Source organism: Leptidea sinapis, chromosome 19 (assembly GCF_905404315.1).
Source record: "Leptidea sinapis chromosome 19, ilLepSina1.1, whole genome shotgun sequence".
Classification (NCBI taxonomy): domain Eukaryota; kingdom Metazoa; phylum Arthropoda; class Insecta; order Lepidoptera; family Pieridae; genus Leptidea; species Leptidea sinapis.
In genome coordinates, this window is record NC_066283.1 from 570289 (window position 1) to 596898 (window position 26610).

General features: G+C 39.8%; 1 protein-coding gene across 1 annotated transcript in view; it reads left to right on the forward strand.

The window, feature by feature from the left end:
- The window catches only part of LOC126969680 (protein serrate-like), a 37836-nt gene extending 14630 nt beyond the window's left edge, over positions 1 to 23206 (forward strand). Inside the window, exons 2-8 of the mRNA XM_050815227.1 lie at positions 7758 to 8060; positions 8860 to 8914; positions 13513 to 13770; positions 15734 to 15794; positions 16854 to 16987; positions 17061 to 17469; positions 23194 to 23206. Of these exons, the coding sequence (XP_050671184.1) occupies positions 7758 to 8060; positions 8860 to 8914; positions 13513 to 13770; positions 15734 to 15794; positions 16854 to 16987; positions 17061 to 17469; positions 23194 to 23206 (1233 nt within the window). The remainder of the gene's footprint in view (positions 1 to 7757; positions 8061 to 8859; positions 8915 to 13512; positions 13771 to 15733; positions 15795 to 16853; positions 16988 to 17060; positions 17470 to 23193) is intronic.
- Positions 23207 to 26610: the final 3404 nt, after the last annotated feature.

Here is a 26610-nt window from a genome sequence, read left to right on the forward strand (position 1 = left end):
TTCTTAAAAGATTCCTTTGAGTGCAAATTTCGAAGTGGTGGTGGCAGGTTATTCCAACACTTAGTGGCTGCGTAGCGAAAGCTACCACGAAATGCGGTTGTGTGGAAGATGGGTATATTTAAAGAATCGTGCGAAGCGCGGGTCTTATGTGGAATGTTAGCATCACTTCTCCATTTTAACTTTTTAAATAGATAAATAGGGATTTCGTTCTTTATTATACCGAATAGTAAGGTAGCAAAGTGCAATTTCATACGACTCCCCATTTTTAATAATGACTCTCTATTTAAATAAGTATAACTGTAACTGTAAATAATTTTCCTGACGTTATAGGTTGATTGTAGCAAGTCGACCAGTTAATTTTGCGAAACCAATAAATTCCGCGATAATCTGAAAGTTAGCAATAATATTTCTTACACACTGTGTACGCAAAACAGTATTAAGACTTTTATAACATTCATCAAATAAGACACTTAAACGGAAGCTGGGAAATACTTATTTGTTTTCCTTTTGTGAACGAGACAATAATCAAAACGTTTCTTGATTCTAATGTATATTTTGTTTCGATGAGTTTCACTTAGACGGACGGACCCTTATGGACTGAATAAATTGACTGACTCGGATTTACAACTTATTAAATGGATCTCACAACTTTTTACAGTGTAAGACCTGAGTTGCAAGACTTGGTTTTTTTACAACTTATGTTTTTGTTGGCATAAAATTATGGGATTACAAAGTTATTTATGCAGTTGACGTATCGAGATAACTGGACCGAAATTGCAAAATATTTCAGTTTTCCCTAGACTTTGACTTCTAGTTTTATCCACAACAAATTTATAGGGGTTCGAAAATGGGCCGATTTGACGACTGCCACAAAATTCAAGAAGATCTCTACAAAGATTGTAAATATTATAAAAATAACAGAATATCGATTATAAATCAAAATATCTCCAAATAACTATTAGCCGTTAAAAAAATTATAGACCATTTATCTATTGTATAAAATATAAATCATGAGCACCAAATCAGAGTGTGACAGAGTGTGTTGGGTATTCGACTAGACTCCAGAATCAATCTCATCGATCATAAAGACTCATTCACAGATAGTGCATATAAACAATTAGGATTTATTAAAAGGGTTTGTAGTTCTTTCCACGACATTTTGTTCGAAGTTCATTAGAATACGCATCTCCTTGTAATAAAATACACATAAATAACATTGAAAAAATACAAGGAAACCTCAATAAATATTTATGTCTTAAAGATACTGTAAGATTCGAAGGTTACAATAGAGCATGTAAATATTTTAAATTAGACATTTTAGAAAATAGAAGACAGTACGACATTGCTTCACGACATTTTATCGAATAAAGTTAATTGCAGCGAACTGCTTGCGAAGATATAATTTCAAGTACAACCTTATCTGAAATAAGAATAAAAATAAGCAAAATTTATTCCATGCCACACATATTACAATCTAAATAATAAATATTATATTAACACACAGCATGTGAATTTTATGTTATTTTTTTATTTTATTTGTAAACAATATTATATTCTGTGTTAATAAATGTAATTGGTTACAGGCCATTCTTGTTAACAATAAATAAATAAATGTGTGGCAAAAAAGGCCGATTCAAAAGCGCTTAATTTAAGCCTAATTGAATATAGTTTCTTTGACTTTGATGCTCAGCTTGTGCTGTAGAACAGTACTGATTATCAGCATCTGACTGTTTTCATTTCATTTCATGTTCATATTCAACAGGGCAACAACATTTTCTGGTATAGTAAACAGAATTGTCTGTCCGCTTATTAAGGAGATATATTGGAGTCTTGGTCGTCACAACTTCAAAGAGAATACACACACACACAAAACAAGAACAGGAACAGTTTATTTATTTATTTATTATTATTTACTTTACAGTTGCTATACTTTTAACTATGTTTTTAAATTATAATAAATAGTTAAATAAAATAAATAAGAAAAAGATGAAATGATATGAAAGAATATTTATAATTCCAAAACTATTTATTTAATAAAATACGCAAACTGAACAATAAACTATTTATTTTTCATAATCAGCAAAAAGGTTACAGAGTATTGTTACAATGTATAATATTTTTATTTAATTTAATTAGCGCTAATTAACAGAACAAACAGTAAAGGTCCCAATATAGATCCCAGTGGGATTCCTCTATTGACAGATTGTTACATGTTTAAAATATGTTATAAAGCGCCAATAAATATGATAAAATTTGTATTTATGTGAACTATCAAAATCACTTATTGAACGTCGAAAACATAACAAATTAACAACGTCATAAACATAATTGAAAATAGATGGCGTATTGAGTTTTAATTAATTTCAACCAAAAACTTTACCAAATTTAATACCATTGATTGTGAAATATTAAAAATACGACTATAAACGAGACTTTAAACAAACATAAAACAACTTCTTCTCAATGATCAACAGTGATGATTGACGTATCCCACGGAACTGTACTGATGCGCAGATTCAAGTGCAGGCTGTTGGTGTGTGCCATCTCGGATAAATAAAATTCGTAATGATTGGCATCTGAAACATGAGCGCAAATAACTCGAGCTTCAACGTTCGATATCTTGCACAGAGTTAACATAACGTCACCAAGCCGAGAGGTCATCACAGTACCTACATGAGGGCGGGTGAGGCTCCATACCGAAACATCCCTAGATCGACAGACAGTACAGCTGTCCAGAGTGCCAGAGATTCTGCCACGGAGTCCGCTGTCATTTAGTAATTGTTAGAGCAGTCTCTAGAAGCTTTGAAGGGGGGGCCTTACTGACATTAACACACCGAGTACCAAACTACAGACGATTTGGTCGGCTGTGCATCGATTGTCTTGACTTGGGCTGGAGGTGGAATGAAGGTTCAGACTCCTGAGTGCATTACACTGATTCACTGCTATACGAGGAGCTAAGAAGTATAAGTAGCCGTGGCTAAATTCAACAAGGAGTTGTTCAATAAGCGATTTGTACACCATCCAAAGATGCTGACACCTGTAGCGTGAGTGGTGGGGACGGTGAATGTGAGGTGTACCAAGTAGCGATCTGGAGCAGTGGGCGTGGTGTAGGATCCGTGCGGGGGCGGGGCGAGTGGCTGGGCCCCTCCCTTCTGCTGCACGGCTCAGTGAGCACGCACAGGCGCTCTCCGCGTCTCTGCTCTTCCGATACACTGGGCGCCGGGCGGTGTTACTCGGATTATGATGTCCATATAAATATAGATACTGTTTAAATAATTCTATTATTATTAATGGTGAGGTGAAACAGTAAACTAGTAGCATTCTTTGCAACATCAGTCAACCTACAGTTGCATTTCTCTGTAATATTAATTACTCTCTCGGCGCATTCGTCTAAGACACCCCACCCCCACTTCGCGCTCTGTCGTGACGTTGGTACAGAATGTATAAACAATATATTAATTTATGATATAAATGTAACGATAAGTTGGTTTTTACGAACGATTCGAAGCATGCACGTAAGCTCGAGTTAAATTGCTTAATGTTTGTCTATCATTAGGGCTTAAGTATTGGTGTCGGTGAACGTTGCATGAAAATAAAACCTCGGAGTGAATCTTTTTTCTCATGATAACTAGAACATCCTTAACATAAAATATGAAGGAAGAACTTTCGAATATGACTTGTAGCTGTTCAAGCATTAGATATTAGAAAAAACCCATTCTTCGTATCACCGCTCTTTGACAGTACTGCCCCTCAAGGCCTAGTATCGGAAAAGTGGGTCTCGAAATCTCGAACGATTGCCAAGCGATCATCTGGAACACAAAGTCAAATTAGGTTGAAAAAGCTGGGCATCATAAATAGTGCACGGCAATACTACTAGTCGTCCCAGTTTCTAGCGCTCTACAAGGCGTAAGCACGGCCACGGTCTTCTCTGGTCTGGTCTGGTCAGTATCATCTAGAACCATTTACCCGCGTGCAATACATACAGAGCTGCTTGCAATGTTAGGGATCCAGTGCTCTGTGAACGGTTATACTCGTATCACTTAGCGTTGCGTAGAGACGTCGTTTCATTGTTGTCTTCATCGCTCCTACCGAAGAGCTGTTGGATTTGATTCCTGCCGTCAAATTCATGTTTAGCCGATTTCTTCGGGTTTTTCTGTATAATATATCTCAAAAATGCAAGAATATCACACATGACTCGTAAGTATTTGGTGCTCGTCCACTTAAAGAAACAATTTTTATTTGTCCAGTAGGCAAGATTTATAGATAGATATTACATATTTGAATAAACTTCTAATTTCTGAGGTAGTATAACATTTTTTTCTTCTTCTTTATGGAACATAATAATATAATTATTATAATGTTGCTCCACTTATATTACTATCTAGCCTAAACTTAGTCTAATACGTTATTCTACTTTATGTATCCATTGACTCTTTTCTTATTGTCTCTATTAGCCGAAAGTCACTTTATGCACGTGTCTTTTATAAAATCACTATTTTTATACTGTTTTTCATTAATTCACTAGCACTACATTAACTCAAATGGTTTTCTTCGTTTTAGTCTTCTTACTATATCAGTGTTGTCAATGAGCTGGATCGCCTCGAAACTCACGTGATGATGAACTCTTTGTTGATGAGCTTCAGCGTATATATTTATTATTTTGTCAACGAAGTCGATGTTAAGGCCCCGATGGTGATCACTGTTTTGAATGTACTAAGGTGCGTTCGCAATTTCCCTTAAAAGTTTGCTTTGGAAGCGTTGTATGATTTATAATATTTGTTAAATTGACTATACCCTCACTGTTATCGATCTATCAACCATTTAAGACACTGCTATATAATGGCACCAGGACTTAAAAATTTCAAGGAAATAGGAGAATCTGAGAATAACAATAATTATCTAAAAATTATTTAGAATTAATTAGAACTATCAACAATTCCCGCCACGATACGAGATATTTTGTATTATGAGATATTTTTGAATTCCTCCACCAATTTTTTTCCACGCGTCTCTGTCTTTGCGAATAATTTTTCAGTCTTTACCAGCTATTTCTATTATTTCATCAGCCCACCTTCTTTGCCTACATGTTCCTTCCCTTCCCTTTCTGCGTGGTTCTGTTTGTCCACCTGCTGTCTTTATAGCGAGTTATATGACCAGCCATTTACCATTTCAATTAAAGGGCTTGAATGAGGTTTTTGTTTTATAACTAAGCTTTTGACTTTGTGTATTTTCCTTATTTTTTTTAATATGCTTCGCTCCATGGCTCTTTGCGTCGTCTTGATCCTTAGCTTAGCTCTTGCCGCGAATACACACAACCATATAACAACAGCATAATTTGACAGCCATATAACAAACAGGGCAATATGCAGGTATCAAATTAGTATATTGTGCAACTCAGGTAATTGACAACGTCGCTCGAGTTGCACGTACTATTTTGTATTACAAATGCGACGATTTATGTATAATTTTACGACTCCATATATTCGTTTTTAAACTTCTGTAACTTAAATAATTATTTTATTTATTAAATTAAACTGTCAGACGCGTCAACCTCAATTCAGTTATGATATTTCGATTGTGTTTTGTTATTATTTTATTTATTTCAACAATTTTATCTAAATTTGCGTGCGACAAGTAAACTTTTCGCACTCAACCAACATTTCTAATCCTACTTTCGAGCTTTCTTGATTAAGTGTGATTTCCATTTCGTATAACTCTTTTAATGTTTCAGACAGTATAACTATATCATCAGCGAACCTGAGATAATTTAAATTGCGGTTATTAACTTTTAGTTCTTAGGCTATCCTGTATATGCTTTGTTTTTGTTTATTATGATAGGCATTGCCTAATTGCCTAAGTGGAATGCACGCCCCTGTATCCGGGTCTATAGGTATCCCCATGGCTGAATTAAAAAAAAAAATGTTGTGAACACTATTCTTTCATTGTAAAACCAATTCATCATAAAACCAAATATATTAAATATACCGCGTCAAATGACAAAAATGTAGATGCGAATATTTTATTAAACGGAGAGGTGGTAAAACCAGTGGAATCTGCTGTATTTCTTGGCATTACTCTTGATTCCAAATTGCAATATATATATATTGCATATAATATTGAAGGATTGCCGAATAGGCTTAGTTCGGCAGCATATGCGGTTAAGAAAATTACACGGTTAACTGACATACATACGGCGCGACTAGTATACTTTAGTTATTTTCATACTATTATGTCCTATGGTATATTGTTATGGGGCAGTACGGCCGATATTAAAACCATATTTGTGCTGCAGAAGAGAACTATTCGCGCGATTTATAACCTAGATCCTAAATAATCATTAATAGAAAAATTTAAAGAAATAAAGATTTTGACTGTTGCTTCTCAATTTATTTTTGATAATGTTCTGTATGTTCATAAGCACATTGAGGAATTTTCTAGAAACTGTGACATTCATAATGTTAACACCGAATACGAGGAACAAACATAAACTTGTTATACGTACCACTCGGTTGGGTCGAGTTAGTAAGTCTTTTGTAGGGCGATGTATATGCTTCTACAATATGATCCCATAAAATGTACAAAATAAATGTGTTACAAAATTTAAAAGAATTGTTTAAAAAACGTTTGTGTTGGAAAGGTTACTATAGCATAATTTTCTTAATGACACCACGGACTGGGAATAAAGCGAACACCGCTCAGGCTCTTTAATTATTAATGTTTATTGTACGATATCACATTGTTATCCATATTTTTATATAAAAAAGCCCGCTGAGTTTCTTGCGCTCATTCTTCTCAGATCTGAGGCAGTCTCTTTTGAATGGGTAGTTCTTGACGTTCAATAAGTGATTTTGAATAAAAATATTTTAATTTGAATTGTATTTTCCATGTTTTATTGATTCAACGTGCCCAGTAGAGTTTTATTATGTCAGACCAAATTTTGACCACAAAAGCAGATGACAATTTGCCAATCTGAACTAATATCATCATTAGGTATCTTCAAAATAAACGGAAGCATTACGTACATTAAATAGAATGTATAAAATTAATATATAATGGTATGTGTATCTCACAGGTCACGTGACTCCATAAGCACGCTACCGTAGGATTTAAGAACAGTCCTGACTCTCTCACTATTGTAAATGCAGAAATGTCAAAATACTTAAAAAGTATGTGAATTTCAATGAATGAACAATTACCTATCTCATTACACAATAGAATTTAAAATTCGTAACACGTACGTAGCAGGAAGCACATAGTGCCGCTATCAAGTGACCATCTTCTCTACTAGCGTTGTAATAAGCAAGCTTAGCGCGCGACTTCGAGTAACTAGAACATCTTCCCTACTCGCATTGTATCGTTCAGGCTTAGCGCGCGACTGCGAGTAAGTAGAACATCTTCACTACTAGCGTTGTATCGTGCAGATTTAGTGCGCGGCCGCGTGTAAGTATGATACTTTTGCATAACTACACTATTGTGTCAGTAGTATAGAGAAATAGAAATTCTCAATTTGAGTACATCAACTTTGCTTCGCAACTTCTCTGCCATCATGCTTTGTGCAGCCTTTCAGGCCACATGCCCTGTTTATGCTGAATGCTGAGATTTTGACACTGAACCTGTGCCGGAACAGACTCAGTTTACTTAGCCTCACTCAAATATACGCCGCAGCGAAGCTGTACGAAGAGCGACTGCGGCATTCTAGTTTGTAAGACTGTCTGTTTCTGAATAAATAAATATGTATGTAATTTGTATGTGCGCAGTGCGCGGCGGGAGCAGGCGTGTTCGAGCTGCAGATCCTGGAGTTCTCGAACTACCGCTTGCGGCTGATGTCGGGTCGGTGCTGCGGCGGGGGCGACGCCGGCGGTGAGGTCGGCGCGGGGGGGGCGCCGTGCGGCCGCCCGTGCCGCACGCGGTTCTCGCTCTGCCTCAAGGAGTACCAGTCGGCGGCGGCGCCGGGCGCGTGCTCGTTCGGCCGCGCGGCGTCGCCCGTTCTCGGCACTGACTCCTTCACACTCGCCGACCCCCTCTACACTCTGGCACTGCCCTTCTCCTTCCGTTGGACGGTAAGTCGAGACCACCGTTCTAGTGTGTCTTCTGACGTATTTAATCACGGGGAGTGTTCCGAAGGGCTGTTTAACCTAATGCCTGCTACGCCACAAGTTAGGATATCATCCCCACCATCTGGATGTGTGGCGGTCCTCCACAGTGCGGTTTTGAAAGAGCTCCTTCATGTACTACAAAGCTGTGGAATGAGCTTCTTGGTGCGGTTTTTCCGGGACGATACGACATGGGTACCTTCAAAAAAAAAGCGCGTACACCTCCCGTAAAGGCCGGCAACACTCCTGTGATTCCTCTCGTTTTGCAAGAGAATGTGATCACTTAACTCCCGTTGACACGTACGCTCGATGGTCCTTCTATTTCTCTCAATGTATTTTTTTTAAAGTCTTTTAGCTTCTTTTGGTACCTCCTTCGATAGGCGTAAGGCAACAGTATTTACTTCATTCCTTCATTAACTTCCATATTCTGTTTATATTTCACGTGCCATCCTCTACTAATAATATTCATATGACATTAAATTACTGTTTAGAAAATTCGTTCGTCGAATGCAATATTTTCCGCACATTCTCTAATTATTCTTATTGGCTGTACTTTTGTACCTTACCTAAATGTCAACCAGTTTTCAGCTTCACCAAACTCTTCAAATTCAATATCCATTTTTCGTGAGTTTAGGTTTGACCAGATACCTCTGTAACCACTGGTCTCATCCAATATTAACCACGGATCATGCTGGTTGCTATGCGCTTTTGAGCATAATTTATTCTGTTCACGGTACACTTATATGTGTTGTTGTTTTGTTTGCAGCGATCGTTTACCTTGATACTGCAGGCCTATGACGACTACAACTACACAGATCCAGGTATGTGTACACCTATATACTGCATCCTGAACATATAAAACGGTTTCGTGTTGGTAATTAGAGTATAGAAAAACATTTAAGTAGTAATATTTTTGGGCAATACTTCAGGAAAGTAAAGGTCACGGAACTTGAACCTTCTGACATTTAAAAAAAATTACTCCTAATATGGAGTGGGAAGCTCCTTTGCACAGGAAGCCGGCTTGATTATGGGAACCACAACGGCGCCTATTTCTGCCGTGAAGCAGCAATGTGTTGACATTACTGTGTTTCGGTCTGAACGGCGCCGTAGCTAGTGAAATTACTGGGCAAATGAGACTTAACATGTTATGTCTCAAGGTGACGAGCGCAATTGTAGTGCCGCTCAGAATTTTTGGGTATTTCAAGAATCCTGAATGGCACTGCATTGTAATGGGTAGGGCGTATCAATTACCATCAGCTGAACGCCCTGTTCGTCTCGTCCCTTGTTATTATTAAATATGTTATGTACGTTAATTAGCAAGTGCTGAACATGAGACAAAATAATTTCATTTATAAAGTGTTTTACCAACTCGTCACGTGAAAAATTAAGTTTAGTTGCTCGCTGCCGGGGCTGTAGTTGTTTAACAGCTCGGGGTATGTTCCATAAAGCTGATTGAAGCGATGCCTGTTGCCGAAATCCAAGACCACCACATTTTTTTTTTTTTATTAGGGTCACTATACGGGATACACTCTTAATGTTGTATAAAACAGAAAAATATGTTAACATGTTGGGGCGAGTGCCTCCTTCTGGAAGTGAACACAGCATGCTTTTAAATGTGTTCTAGATTTTATATAAAACTAAAAATATTAACTTAAGCTAGATGAACACAATTCAACCCCACAGTCCCCAAGCCAATAATCCGAGATAATAGAGAGCCACATATTCCTGCGTGACCAAGTTTTTCTATGAGCAGTACGTGGTCAACCATATCGAAGGCTTTTGATAAATCAGTGTAAATAGCATGCAATTCGTGACCATCTGTGAAAGCTTGAGTAATGTCACTAACAAAATCCACAAAATTCGATGTAGTTGATCTACCAGGTAGAAATCCATGCTGTTGGGGTATGAGCAAGGGTTTAAGGTGGAAAAAAATATTTTTCTGAACGAGTAATTCAAACAGCTTACCGATAGCAGACAAAATTGAGATGGGCCGGTAGTTAGTAATATCTCCAGGATCTCCCTTCTTGTGAATTGGACTGATGTGCGGAACCTTCCATCTCGAGGGAAAAGTTCCACATAGTAAAGACTTATTGAAAATGATTCGTAGCGGCTCAGCCAATTTTGTGCCACAGGCCTTTAAGAAACTAGGAGGTATAGAATCTGGACCAGGACCTTTATTTGCTTCTAGGCTTTTGAGCGCTGATATGACATCTGAGTCTGTGAAACGACATAAACTAAGTGACATGTGGCATTCGACGATTTCATTGTGTTTAGTTCTTTGGTTCGGGTCATGCTGATAGGTTGAGTGAAAGTATTCTGAAAAAAAATTGGCAATCTGCTGGCCACCTTGAACACTTTGATCTATGTAAGTCATTTCATCCGGTATGTCGCTGCTATTTGATCGTAGAGATTTTATGAAAGACCAAAAGTATTTAGGATCCTTCTTGATTAAATTTTTGGCTTCTGATTTTAACCTATTTATATCAGTCGTTAGGATTTTGTTACATCTCTCGCGGAGTAACCTATATGTAAACTGATCCATTGGATTGCCATACATTTTAAATCTACGATGGTACTTTGCCTTTTCCTTCAAACTCTGGATCAACGATCGACTGAACCAAAATGGGAAATTACTTCGACCTTTCGTACTCATTGGAACATTTTTATTAATGATGGATGTAAGTATATCATAGAAAACATCTACTGTCTCATCGACTGTTAAACTAGGATCGAGAGTTTCCTCCCAGTTAATGTTATCTAACTCGTTTCTAATGATGTCATATTTAGCTTTGCAAAAATTAGGCCTGGGTGTTTTTTTAATTTTTGGGGGCCACAATATTAACGGAAATACCTAGTACTGGGTGATATGTCTCCAAATCCACTAGTGGGACACCCTGGGTCACTGATACTAGTTTCGGTGAGTTTGAAATAACTAGATCTAATAATCTGCCGTTTAAGTTTGGTATTGCACACATTTGGTGGAGATCGTTGAAAGAAAGAGAATCGATAAGCAAGGCGTCTGTGTTATCTGTAGGAGAGCTAGGGATCAGAGAGCATAAGTTTCGGTCTGTACAGTGAGACCAGTGGAGGTAGGGCCTATTAATATCACCTACTAAAAGAAGTATAGATTCTTTTGACATTTTGTGTTGTATAACATTTGTTACATTATTCATTAAATTTTCTAAAGAATCATACTTAACGGGGGAGGAAGGTATAAAGTACAAATACATAATTCCACTTTTGAGTTACCCTGGCCAAACTTAATCGTAATCCATAGGTTCTCATTAGTGGACTCCCACTTCAATTTCCTAAGGGAGGAATGTTTTTTGTGGACTGCTATGAGGACCCCACCTCCCTCCACTTTCTGCGAGACTGTCGAGTGTCGGTCTCGCCTAAAAACCAAGTATCTGCTGTCTATAAGTTCATGGTCATAAACAGACTCGTTTAAGTTTGTCTCAGTTAATAGAATAACGTCCAAGTCTTGTTTTAGTACATTTTCTCGTAAAATATGCGCTTTGGTTCTAAGACCATTTACATTTTGATATACGATTTTAAGATTACAAATAGGTTTACTTAATGAAAGCATAGACACAAATTTAGAGGGAGTTTAAGATTTCCGAGTCTCTAACTACGAAACTTTTGGAATTAACGTCCTTTCTGATAAAAATCTTTCCACCTCGAACCCACACAAACTTGTAGTGCTTATGCAATTCTACGGGCAGCCGCGTGAAGAATTTTGTTGTCTGGAGAAAGATACTCGCACACGTACACTGGTTTTTTGCTTCCAACAAGTCCCAGGTGATTTGTATTAAGTTTATCTTTCTTGTGAGTCTTGTTGAAAGTTTTCACTGCAGCTAATACTGAGTCACGTACAAGGGGACTCGCCAACTTCACGATAATGGAACGAGGTCGGTTGGACTCCTGGTTTCTCTTTGCAACACGATGGAAGTTCACAAGGTCGTGGGATGACAGGTCACAGCCGACAGTATTTAAGAGTTGCTGAACTACGGCTTTCAGGTTCTCAGTCCTATGCTCAGGGACACACTGTACCTCTAAATTACAGTCGCGGGAGTGCTGTTCAAATTGGTTTAGTCTTGACTTAAGCTCAGTTACTTCGCTGCGTAGAGCAGATATCTCTGTCTCGTGCTTTTTAATAACCTCAGTTGTAATGGCTAGATCACTTTGAAGCTTGTCCAATTTGTCTGACATAAATTTAACACTATCAGTCAGTTCCTGATGTCGCGTCTTATCTCTCTAAGAAGATGGGATAACGTATCTTCAAGCTTTCTGTCTAGATATCGCTTGAGCTCCTCGTTACTATTCAGTGGTGGGGAGTCGTCTCTAGGGCTGAAGGCTACGGCCTGACAAGGTGTAGTAGTTGAATTGTCGCCTCGTTTATTTGTTTTGCAGTCGGGGCACTTCCACGACGCTTTGTATGTCTTGGACTCCTTTCTAAATGTTTCCGAAGGCACTCCAAGGCACTGGTAATGGTAGGCGTTGCTGCACTTGCTACACAGTTTGATATCAGCCGGCTTAATTTGCTTGTTGCACATAATGCAGAGACCCATTTTAATATTACCCCGTGCAGTAGGAGAAAATTTCTACGCTAGCAATATTTTACGCTTGTCAGAACCGAAAACAGAATGTCAGATGAATTTGACAAATTGTCAAAGTGAAAGTTGAATTGTCAATTGAATTTGACAGTATATTTACTCGCCGGTTGAGGGTGATCGCAGAAAAATATTGACAGCCACAAAAGAAGTCCGTTTTGAGGGTACATAAATCAAACTTATTTTACTTGATTTCTATTGCAAATAATTGGAACTTATCTGAGATAACGCCTAAGCAGCTTCTTCGTAGATGTTGCTTTCCGCCTGTTACACTTTCCACATGAAACTAGCAGTAATTTTATATAACAAGATAAAAATCTAGGAGCACTGTATCAATAGTAGCAGGGTTGCCATTACTGAAGCAAAAATATACAATGTTAAATACCATCCACAACTTCTGTAATAATTATAATAATACCCCTGCAGTGTTCTCTAGAAACTTTGTTCTACTGTGAAACGAACTACCTACCATCAGGAGACCCATACGCTTGATTGTTCTCCAAATTTCTTAAAAAAGAAGAAACCAGTTTCCGGGTCATATATAAGAGTCTCACGTGACGGAAAATGGTGAGGCATCCCTAACGGAGGTTCTTAGCTACGTTGCCGGCCCTTAAGGTGGCAGGATGCTCTATTCTTCAAGATCCCTACGTCCCATCAGTTCGGTAAAACTGTAGCCGGTCATTGATTCGACAAAGCCCTGTGTTTATCGTAAGAAATTTTGATGCAATATTCGGCTGCTGGTATTCCTTCCTTGTTGTTCCTAAACGCAAAGACATTAATGAGATTTGACAATTTGACGAATTGTTTAGACAAGGAGAGCGGTCTGATCGAGGAGGCGTGGTGGTCTGGCATCGTGGAGCCGGGCGCGGCCTGGCACGCTCTGCGTCACGCGGGCGCCGCGGCCGCGCTGGCCTACCGCGTGCGTGTCACGTGCCAGCCCAACTACTACAACAGCACGTGCACGTCCTTCTGCCGGGCGCGTGACGACCAGTTCGGCCACTACGCCTGCTCCGCCGCCGGCGACAAGCACTGTCTGCGGGGCTGGCAGGGCGACAACTGCGAGATCCGTGAGTATCTTATACATTTACTACACCTATTGTACAAATCTTATTATATCATATATTGACTACATAAAACTAGGATGGCGCAGTCGCTCGTCGTACCGCTTCGCTGTGGCGTATATTTGAGCGAAGCGAAGTAAACTAAGACTGAGTACAAAAACAAAACAAAATTAATCAAACAAGATTTGATCAATCGGCTCAATTTTTAAATAAATATAAATAGAGCGTGCTAATTTAGAATAGTTTGTAAATCATGTTTGTTTTTAATTATAATAATTGAATCAAGTCGAAATTCAAAATTCTGTCTCGACAATAACCTAGAAAATTTTGAAAGCTTTCACTGAGTTCAAAAATTTTTAAAATCGGTTCAAAAATGGCCGTGAAACCATTTCACACAGAAATCAATTCTGGAGTCCCCCGGTGGGAGCTCCGCTCAGCTCCTCTCAATTAAAACTATCATTACGTGGAAGCGTACCAAGAATACTGGCAGAATTTCCGCGTTGGATAGCTAGACTGATCCGTCGACCGAAATAGCTGCCAGCGCTTGGGTTTCCAGTAGCATTATTGAGGCGCGAAGATAGTACTTTGTTCATTTTCCGCGCCTCTGGGACCCACGGGCCAAGTTACTCGACACCAAACGGCACAAAATTGTATGACTCACTGAGACCAACATATTTGTGACGTTTGCTGCGTTCGACAGTCGAAGCAACAGACCCAGCACCAACTGACGTAACTTGGACATGAGAAGGAGCCAGAATGTCGACGCAGGCCGCGTCCCACACCAGCGCCTTTCCTCGTGCCCAAGCCACCAGCGTAATTCCATCAGTACGCTTGCTATCGCGGCGGGTAATACCATTTGGCTCTAAAACAGCTGGTATATTAAGAGCGGCAAATGCCCTGCGAATGACTTCATTAATGCTGACTCCCTAAAATCGGTAAGCCATACGGCTTACTATCTACATTGATGATCCTAATACAGAACCAAATTACTAATAACTAATAATAAACGTGTCCCGATGCCTACGCAAGCACAGAAGGCCTCATCGCCATATCAGTTCGTTGCTCCAATTTTCATCAGCACTGCGTGAGTTTGGTGGGGAGCACCGTATAGTTGTTATGTTCTTCATTTACTACCTCGTCACTCGTGATCGTTGTATTATTGTTTAACAAAGATGTATCGTCAGCAAACTGTATAATATCATGTTTATTTTGAATAGGATATGGTAAATCATTAACGTAAAATCAAGTTTATTTAACGTACCTAAAATCAAGTTCATATAAACATCAACAACTTCATCAAAATAGTGACGTAAATAAAAAAAATTATTGCGTCAAAAACAACTATTACAAATTTTGTGGAGTTGTGTTTTCTTTAGTGTTCGGCGAGTGTATCCGCTTTTACAAAAAAAATCATAGCAATATCCATTTAGAATTTTGAATCCAAATTTAGAGGATTCTAATAAAAAATACTACCATTGAACTGAGCTGATGATGAAGCTTATATTTAAAGTAGCTTGAAAACTTATTTAATCATGCCCATGCTTTAAATCCTCTGTTAAAGATTCTAAAACATTTGGCTTATTGCCAACATTAAAACACCGAATGGTCCTAATAACCATTACATCATCCAAACGAGTGTTGTAATGAAATTCAGTACAACATTATATCATCCGTTTTCATAATAACACTCCATTGGATGATATTATGGTTACTAGGACTGGCTTTTTTAATGTTAGCAGTAAGCTAACTGTTTCGGAATCTTTTATAGAGGATTCATATTATGGGTCTAGATAAAGTCTTTAATGCAACTGTTGATAATTAGGTATTAAAACACTCATGTTTCATCTTCGCCTTGAGTGATAAACCCACATTCGTGTTTCAATATACAACAGTTATATAGATAACTATTATATTATCACATTATCAGGTTTGTTAGAAGAAGTAATTCGATATCTTATGTTTGTTACAGCTGTCTGTAAGGAAGGGTGCCATCCGACGCACGGCCGCTGCGACAGCCCCGGCGAGTGTCTGTAAGTGTTCGTGACGTAGTTATGTGTGTGATGAAGCGCTGACTACCGCTGCTGCCGGGCCCTAGGTGCCTCGGGCGTTAACTACCCGAACCATTACGTATAATATAACATTAAGGAGCGCATCTAACTCTACTCAGTGGGAGGCTCCTTTGCACAGGATGCCGGCTAGATTATGGGTACCACAACGGCATTTATTTCTGCCGTGCAGCAGTTATGTGTTTACATTATTGTGTTTCAGTCTGAAGGGCGCCGTAGCTAGTGAAATTACTGGGCAAATGAGACTTAATATTATATGTCTCAAGGTGACGAGCGCAATAGTAGTGCCGCTCAGAATTTTTGGGGTTTTCAAGAATCCTGAGCGGCATTGCATTGTAATGGGCAGTCAATTACCATCAATTGAACGTCCTGTTCGTCTGGTGCCTTATTTTCATAAAAAAAGACTATCTGCAGACTATTACAATTCCTCTCAGTGGAACACTGTCGGTCATGCAGAGTCAGTGATTAAAAATATTGTTCATTCTCCAGTAGGTACTGAATAGTACGTGAATCGCTAAATACAATAGAGCAGACGAACTATTTCGTGTACGGATAGAATTCAACATAAATACATTGAGAATATAGGGCGAGTTTACATCCTGTACATCCGTCACGATATGGCGACGAGCACTTACTAATATTATGATAAACTATATTAATTTATACGTATTTGTTTAGGAAACTACAATAAATGGAACTGTATTATTATATATATTGACACACTTTTACACACATTATCTTGCCCCATACTAGGCATAGCGTACACGCTATGCCTAGTATGCCCATAGTACACTATAAGTACAAGACAACGATATATTTAATTTTTCTTCCAGTCGACTCGACCCTACTTTTCCTGATCGAGCGTTAAATAGCTGATCGTAACGGCTTAGCCTCATAATATCCCCGCGTTATGAAGTGTTCAACGCGCCTAAGGGTGTGTTCACAGTGATAATGTGACCGTTCTAATGTGATCTTCCTGGTCATATGTTGTCTGATATAATATTGACATTGGTGTGGCGACAGGTGTCGGCCGGGCTGGCGCGGCGAGTTGTGCGCGCAGTGCCAGCCCTACCCCGGATGCAAGCACGGCTACTGCAACGGCTCCTCCTGGGACTGCACGTGTGACACCAACTGGGGCGGCATACTCTGTGACCAAGGTGAGTTGGCCTCGCTACGCCCAGAAGACAATTCCGGCCGGCCTAAATGAGTTAGAAACAAAACTTGTTTTAGATCTAAACTTCTGCGGAACCCACGAGCCGTGCCAGCACGGCGGCACCTGCGAGAATACCGCGCCAGACCAGTACTTGTGCAAGTGTGCCGAGGGCTTCTCTGGAGTGGACTGCGAGCGCGTGGACAACCCGTGCGCCCCGCAGCCCTGCGACCACGGCACGTGCGCGCTGGCGGCGCCGCCCCCCGCCGCCCCCGCGGGGTCCCCGGCGCCCGCGGCCGCCCCCTCGCCCGGCTTCGTGTGCACGTGCGAGCGGGGCTGGGGGGGCGCGCGCTGCGACCAGGACATCGACGACTGCGCGGGGGCTCCGTGCCGGCACGGCGGCACGTGTCGCGACCGGCTGGACGCCTTCGTGTGCGACTGTCCCCCGGGCTGGGCTGGAGCCACGTGTGCCGACGGTGAGGACCTCCCGTTTGAATCGCCGGGAGCAAGCCTCGCACACCCGCCTACAAACAACAATCTGTATTTCTTTTAAAGTAGTATAATATTGCTTTCAGTAGATTTTGTATGACATCAAGAAAATAATCGAGTCTTCTGTTAGTAAGTGATCTCCGCCGCCCATATTCTTTTTCAACATCAGAGGAATAACAGCCCTTTAGCAAGTTAGGTCATATCATCCTGGAAACTTGGATATTGACAGTTTGGTTGCGCGTACTAGACAGTTTCTCTTAAGCCACACGGTGGACGAATGATCCACTAAATTGTGGGCTTCATATTATTTTATGAAAATAAGGGACACGAGCAGGACATTTCGCTGATGGTAATTGATACGCTTTGCCCATAACAATACCGCAGCCGCGCAGGATTTATGATAAACTCAAAAATTCTGAGCGGCACTACAATTGCAGTCGTCTCCTTGAGACATAAGATGTTAAGTTTCATTTGCCCAGTTATTGCACTAGGTGCGGCGCCCTTCAGATCGAAACACAGTTGTAATGTTTTCACATTACTGCTTCACGGCTGAAGTAGGCGTCGTTGTACCCCAACGCCAACCCCATAATCTAGCCGGCATCCTGTGCAAAAGAGCCACCCTCTGGTTAATATTTCAATGTTCGTCGCTTTTTGATATCATCAGTTGAGCGATCACTTAGATGCAGCGAGGTGATCACGCCACAACGTCGTACATTCAAATGGTTTGAACTGAGAACTACAATACTTTAATAATTCTCTTGTGTGTCTGTAGAAGCTTAGTTTAAGACACGAGTGTTCGTTCCGGTAGACGTGGACGAGTGCAGCGGGGGCGGCGCGGGGCCGGCGGAGGCGGCGGTGGGGGCGGAGGGCGGTCTGGGGCCGTGTGTGAACGCGGCCGCGTGCAACAACTCGGCGGGCGGCTACTCGTGCGCCTGCCTGCCGGGCTGGACGGGGCGCGACTGCGAGTTGAACGTGGACGACTGCACGGGCCAGTGCCTGCACGGCGCCACGTGCATCGACCTCGTGGACGACTTCCACTGCGCGTGCGCCGCCGGCTACGCGGGCCGCACGTGCGCGCGCGACGTCGACGACTGCGCCTCCCGCCCGTGCCGCAACGGCGGCGAGTGCGTCGACCTGCTCGACGCCTACCGCTGTATCTGCCCCGTCGGCTTCTCCGGCCTCGACTGCGAGGTGCCTTCCGAACCATGTTCACATACCTAACTTAGCTGAATATTACTATCGATGAACCACTAACTCGCTAACATTTCTCTTTTGATACGATACCTATAATAATTATTGTTTCAATCTGTCTCTGTTAACGTAACTTCGCTTGCATTACTAACCTTAACATTAATGTCTGCTTTTAGCGAGCATCCTGCTTGGGAAGATACTGTTCGGTGAGTGAGTAACGTCAGCTGCTGTCTCTTATACTACAATACGAAGTAATAATATATTATTATCAATAGTAGATATTATATTATTTGGGTAAAACAATAATAAATAAATAAATTAGGTGTGTTTGTTTCTACAACAATATAAGTGTCACACACCTTTCTATATTATAATTGCCGTGAAGCCTACCATATTAACTTATGTTTAAAAAGAAAGGATTCGATGAGAGCCGGAAGAACTTGTTTTTTCTGTCAACGTTATCTTGAGATCATTGCGGTAACAACTCTCTGGTTTGAAACAACGTAATACTATCTTGAACAGTAAGCGTAACACCTTAGATCTACTATTTAGCAACATTGACTTTGAAGTTCACCACTGCCCTAATCCCCTTGTTACAGAAGATGTAAATCATCCATGTCTAGAATTTAATATTCTAGAATTTATAATACTCGCGGGAAGCCCGTCAATAGGCCCAATTTCTATAATGCGTAATATGTCAAAATTAATGAATATTTATCAAAAATCAATTGGCACCAATTACTTGTAGCTGGTTCAATCAATGAAACAATTAAACATATTTATTCTATTATAAACGAAACCGTAATTAAATTTATACCCGTTAAAGTTAAACATAAAACTAATTTCGCTGTTTGGTATTCTAAGTCTCTAATTCACATAGTGAAAGAGAAGCATCAAACACATCACACAGACAATGGTAGACATCCTCGTGATTACGACGAATTTGTTATGCTCAGGGCTCACGCCAAAAACTCGTAGAGAGCCGGTGTTACAGATCTAACACTCAGCGTTTGCAATGTTAGCTCCGTAAATCCTAAACTTCTCTTCGCTTATACAAAATCCCTTAGAAACAGCGTACAAGGATACCCCACAAAGCTCACACTTGGTAATGCTACTTACACAGATGAAACTTGCTAAGCTTGTAATCGATTCAGTCAATACTTCGAGAGTGTCTTTGATAAACCAGCAAACTCGTACAATGAATCAAGTTCTATGTTATTGAAACAAGTGTAAAATTATTAAAAGTGAAGATGAGGTTCATAAATTGCTGAAATCTTTAAAAACTTATAAGGGAGCAGGCAGTGATGGCATTCCATTGATTTTTGTAAAGTGTGGTAAAGATATGCCGCAGTTTCCATAATATATTTGAATCTCTCCATTAAGTCTTCAGTAGTTTCCCTGATATGTGAAAAGAAGCACTCATAGCACCTATACATAAAAGCGGATCGAGAATCCTAATCGGGAATTATTGTACCATATCGCCATATATATACCATATACCTATTAGTAAACTATTCGAAACAGTTGTCAATAGATACATATATATACCCCATTAGAACTAGATCTATTCCCTATGAGTAGCGCGGTTTTATGAAGAACCTTTCTACCGTTACAAATTTAGCTATCGTCGAAAAACGCAGAACTCACACACTCCCATTCTCACACAGACACTCACACGCTGTTGTAAACTTTTAGTAATACATTTTAATGTAGAGTATTTATTATACATTATATTATTTTTAATTCTATTATGTTAATATATTATTTCTTTTTATAATTTAAAATTCATGTAAGTAATCTTATGTGGCTTTATGTAAAACCTTGATTTACATTGTAAAAATAATTTTGTACGCTGTTGATTATGAATAAATTAAAAAACATCTAGCAAAGTTTTATGACAGAGTTCCTTTTATTTCCTTGATAATTTTTTTTACGTTTATAACAACACCAGACACATATTGTGACACAAAGTGAAAAAAAATCTTCGAATCGATTAAAAATAAACAAAATTACTATCAACATGGAACTAAATATTTTACTGGCACGAATGACTTCTCTCATAATCAGTGTTGCATAAAGAACCAATGCTGTCTGCATTGATTTTATAGTAACAATTTAATGGATATGTGTGTGTATGCAGGACGATCGCGACCACTGCGCCGACTCGCCTTGCGCCAACGGGGCGCCGTGCTACACCGCCCAGAGCGATTACTACTGCCACTGCGCGCCGGGCTGGGCCGGCAAGAACTGCACGCAGCGAGCCGCCCGCGACCGTACGTACACACACACATAACGAGCGCCTACACACACCCATCGTTAAGAAATTATCTGCCGTCACCGTTATGGCAACATGTTCATTTAAGTCCTTAATTTTCTTTGATTTTCCGTCCAGCCGGGCTAGCAAAGAGGATGTAAATACTTCGTAATAAGAGGCGGGACTGCCTAAGTAAATATTGAAATTTAGTTTAGAATAAAACTTGGAGTCATTTGACATAAGTTGGAATAGTAGTAAATACAGTAAGGCGATTGCTGACGAAGTATGATCCGGCTAAGTTTGAAAGCGAACAGTGGCATAAAACGTAGTGGATTTCAGCTATCTCCGATTTTTACAAGATTATTAAGCCGTCATTGCTGTCAATCTATCAATGACTGCACGTTTAATACAATCGAGTGAGTCGCTTTTTTCTTAAAGAGTTTCGTTGCGTTTGGTAGGTTGGAATTTGAATTGAAAAACACAGACGAAGAAACTTTCTAAAAGTGAAATAGTGTTGACCAGTTAGTCAAAATATTCAGACACATTTTTAATAATAGTTACATATATATACACATTTTCCTCCAGATCACATTCGAGCTTCAGTCGGTTCGCGTGTATACTTATAGTGATAAACATTTAAGACTTAGTTCAACGAACCAATTGATCTTTAGTCCCGTTTAATTTATGAACAATCCATAAATTAATCTGTACGGCAACCGGTTAACACCATCAGTTAACTCGAGTTTGTTTATTCGTTTCAGAATCCGATGTATGTGTGCCGAATCCTTGCCAAAATAATAGTACCTGTTTAAGTGGAGCAACAGGATTCACATGTGTCTGTGACGCCGACTGGACTGGTCAGTATTCAAACTCAGCTTAGGCTTAGTTTAGTTCATCTTATTATGAATCAATGTTGAATTTCTATTTCTTATCATTTATATTACAGAGTCTACCGTGTCTTCGAATAAATTAATTTTTTTCGAGGAACTAGCCCATAATACCATTACACTAACTAATAGGCCACAGAACATTTATTGAAAAGCTAATCTATAAGTCAATGGCAAAAAAGTGGTTATTAGATGTACATCATCATGTTTTTAATCTATTTAAAATATATCTATTTATATAATGTAATACTGTTTGTTTTCCTTATCTAAAAATAAATATTCATTTTTATTTGCAATCAGGTGTGACGTGCGCCACACCGCTGGAGCCACCGTGCGAGCTGCTCTGCCACAACGGCGGCACGTGCGTGCGACCTCCCCGCGCACCCCCCTCCGTGCCGCTGCCTGCGCCGCACTGCACCTGCGCGCCCGGCTGGGCGGGGACTTTCTGTGACGTGCCCATCTCGCAGCCGGTAGGTCTGGATGTTTGTATGGCCTAATGCCCATACAAACATCCACTACTGTGTGAACTTTCCCTGTTTATCGGTACTTAGGATATTTTTTAGCTTATTTTCAGAACAATTTAGTCATACATAAACAAACAAAAGGTTCATAAAATTGCGAGTTATGCCTATTCATGGGACGAATTGAAAGGCTTAGTCACTCGCAATACAAATCCCAGTTGTTTATACGCTTTTTTTAAAATGTGATCTATGTGTGGGACAAATGTCAATTGAGAGTCCATAATGACACCCGAATCTGTGTTACACGTGATAAAACATTACCGCCTAATGTATAACTGTTGTTAATTATGTTGCGTTTTCTGCTATAACTAATTACGTGACATTAATCCAGATTTAGAAATATTTTATTATTGGTACAATACATTTCAACTGCTTTTAGATCATTTTGTAGTTAGGCATTCACAATCCTGAGGATTTTGAATTATTCTAAAGATTTTTTGTATCATCCGCTTAAAGTAATATATTTGTGTTATGGGCTATAGAACATAAATCATTTATATAGAGATTAAGGCGCGGTCATACCTCAATATCCATAAAACTTGGTTTCTTAGAGATTCAATTACAACATAACGCAATGAAAATATTCCAACGCAAAAAATATAGTGCACAAAGAAGGACTTTAAGAAAAATTTAAACCGAATAGAATATTTATATATAATTTGAAATAACCAATAAAAAATTTGGAAGTTGCTTCCCAAAAATAAACTTTGGAGTCAAAAATCTCTGAATTTTCAGCGATAACAACATTCTTTTTTTAAAGAATATGATAGAATTAGTACTTCTCTAAAACTTAAACCGAACAACTATTCAATTTCATATGTAAATTTTGAATAAACAAAAAAAAACGAGTAAAATTAATGCTCATTTGCAGCATAGCCACATGATTAACACAATTATTGTACCGTTGGTTGTAGCGTTTACAATCCTAGTCAGTCCGCGCCTTAAACAACAACGGTCCAAGGTGGGATCCCTGAGGAACACCTGAACTTATTTCTTTATATTGTGATGCGAAACCGTTTACAACAACTGCTTGAGTCCTTTTTTCTATATAAGAATTGATTCAACGCAGGAGATCACCATGATTCCAAGTCGCCAAAGCTTAAGCAATAGGATGTTATGACAAATTTTGTCAAAACACTTGGAAAAATCAGTGTATACCACGTCAACTTGATGATTACCATTCATTGCATTTAAAACTGTGTTTGTGAAAGTCAATGAGTTAGTGTCGACACTACGACCACGAAAGAAACCATGCTGATCGGGATTAATAATAGTTCTAACAGCCTGAGAGATCTGGTCAGTTACGATTTTCTCAAGAATCTTTGCAAACTGACACAGCTTAGAGATACCACGATATTTTTCAATATTAGGACTCGAATCACCTTTAAGAACTGGGGTTATCCAGGCTTGTTTCCAGACACTAGGAATATAGCCCTCACTAAGTGACTTCTTAAACAATAATGTAATTGCAAAGCCAAAGTGCGAGAACATTTGGTTATCAATAAGGAAGGAACTCCATCTGGGCTTGCACCCTTATTAACATTAACACGTTCAAAATATTTTTGAACAAGAGGCTGTGAGATCTCAATTCAACTAATATCAACATTGGTGAATCTACAAGTTTCTAAGTTTTCTAGTAATAAAGGGTCTAAGCTACTAGGTTCAAAAACTGACTGAAAATGCGCACTAAATAGTTCACAAATACGCAGTCCATCCATCGCCGTATCTCCCTTGTAATGCATAGTATCTGGTAACTGACCTTTAGACTTTATTGTTCCTACATAAGTCCAGAAAAAGTAAGGATTTGATTTAAGTATTACGTACTAATAACTTCTATTACCATTCGGTAAACGATACCTGGTCGTTCTAGATTTTGCCTCCTTCGGCTTCGTCCCCCCCGGCGATCTGCGCTTGCCTGCACGGCGGCACGTGCGTGGCGGTGGGCGGCACGTGGGCCTGCGCGTGCCGCGCGGGCTGGGGCGGGGCGCACTGCGAGCTGGCGGAGGACCCGTGCGCGTCGCAGCCGTGCGGCGGCGGCGGCCGCTGCGTGGCGGGCGCGGGCTGGTGGGCGTGCGAGTGCGGCGCGGGCTGGGCGGGCCCCGACTGCGCCGCGCCGCTCTGCGAGCCGCCGTGTCCGCCGCCCGCCGCCTGCACGGCCGCGCGCCGCTGCGAGTGTCCGCCGCCGCCGTCGCGTCTCGCTCGCCGCTGTCTCGAACGTCAGTACATCACTATCTCTATCTATCTAATATGTTTATAATGAAAATGGTCTTTGTTTGAGGCTCTTTCACGCCTAAACCACTTATCGTATCGACATGAAACTGCCACTATTCGATGCGAAGTTTATTCTAGATGGTTTATTTTGCGAATTCCAACGTTCCTTTGTTTTTTTTTTACTTTTATGAACATTAGCCTTCTGCATGTACATGTACATTTTTATAACTGATTTAACTTAACAAGTAAACTTTGTTACCTATCTTAAAATCATTGGTATATCAAAATCAATCTTAGAACCAAAGCGCATATTATACGAGGAAATGAACTAAAACACGACTTGGACGTTATTTTATTACCTAAGACAAACTTTAACTCTGTTTTCCGGACGATACGACATGGGTACCTTCAAAAAAAGCGCGTAAACCTGTGACTCCTCTGTTGTTGCAAGAGAATGTGGGTGGCGGTGATCACTTAACACCAGGTTACGCTCGTTTGTCCTCCTTTTCCATAAGAGAAAAGTCCGTTTATGACGATAAAGTTATTGACAGCAGATAGAGAAGAAGCAGAGAATTGGTTTTTAGGCGAGATCGACACTCGACAATCTCGCAGAAAGTAGATGAAGGTGGGGTCCTCATAGCAGACCACAAAAAATATAGAATTGTTTGCATATTGAAGTGGGAGACCACTTATGAGAACCAATAGATAACGATTAGGTTTGATCAGGGAAAATCAACAGTAGAATTACTATTATTACAATTCTCTAGAAAATTTACTGAATAATGTAACAAATTTTATGCAATACAAAATGACACAAAATCTATACTTCTGACTCTATACTCTTAGTAGGTGATTTTATAAGGCCGTACCTCCACTGGTCTTGCAGGACAGACTTAAACATATACTCTTTGACCCCCAGCTCTCCTACAAAATCACAGAAGCCTTACTTATAGATGCTCTTTCTTTCAACAATTTCCACAAAATATGTGCAATACCTAACTTAAATGGCAGATTCTTAGATCTAGTTACTGCAAACTCACCGAACTTCTTGTCAGTGGCACTGCACTGTGACACAAGGCACTGTCCCACTAGTGGATTTGGAAACGCACCTCCCGGTACTAGGTATTTCCGTGAATATTGTGGTTGAAACATCAACAATTAAAAAAACACCCAGGCCTATTTATATAAAAGTAAAATATGACATCATTAGAAACGAATTGGATAATATTAACTAGGAGGAAACTCTCCATCCTTCAGAATACTTTCACTCAACATATCAGCATAACCCAAACCCAACAACAAAACTCAATGAAATAATCAAATGTCACACGTCACTTGATTTATGTCTCTTTACATCAGGGCTCATCACTCTAGATGCAAATAAAATTCCTGGTCCAGATTACATACCTCCTACTTTCTTAAAGGCCTGTGCCGCGAAATTGGCTGAGTCGGCACGAATGATTTTCAATAAGTCTTTACTATGTGGAACTTCCCCTCGGGGAAGAAGAAGATATTGCTAACTACCGGCCAATCTCAATTTTCAACAATCAACTACATTGAATCTAGTGGATTGTGTAAGTGACAGTACTCAAGCTTGAACAGATAGCCACGAATTACATGCTATTTAAACTGATTTATCTAAGGCCTTCGATGTGGTTGACCACGAACTACTTATTGAAAAACTTGATCATGGAGGATTCGGCTCTTTACTCCGGTGATGCCAACGCTATCTGCAAAACCGTTCCAAGATTGTAAAAATGATTTTTTCATGTACGTATATTTCAAGAACTGTGCCATCAGGGGTGCCACAGGGCTCCCATTTAGGGTCCTTTTTTAATATATTTAATTACGAATTAATTATTTAACTAAGAATAGATACTTATTAAGTAGGTATCCCTCCAATAATGACCGACTAACTGTCACGATCTCGGCTATTGTCGACTATCACGCGAAGTCGGATTCCTCTCTAGACACTTGCGTCAGTAAACTGTTCGTTCAGTTATTTTTCCTTTAAGAATTACTTCCTCAGTGCTCAGGATTGACTCCGGTGCTAACGCATTTTGATGCGCTTAGGTAC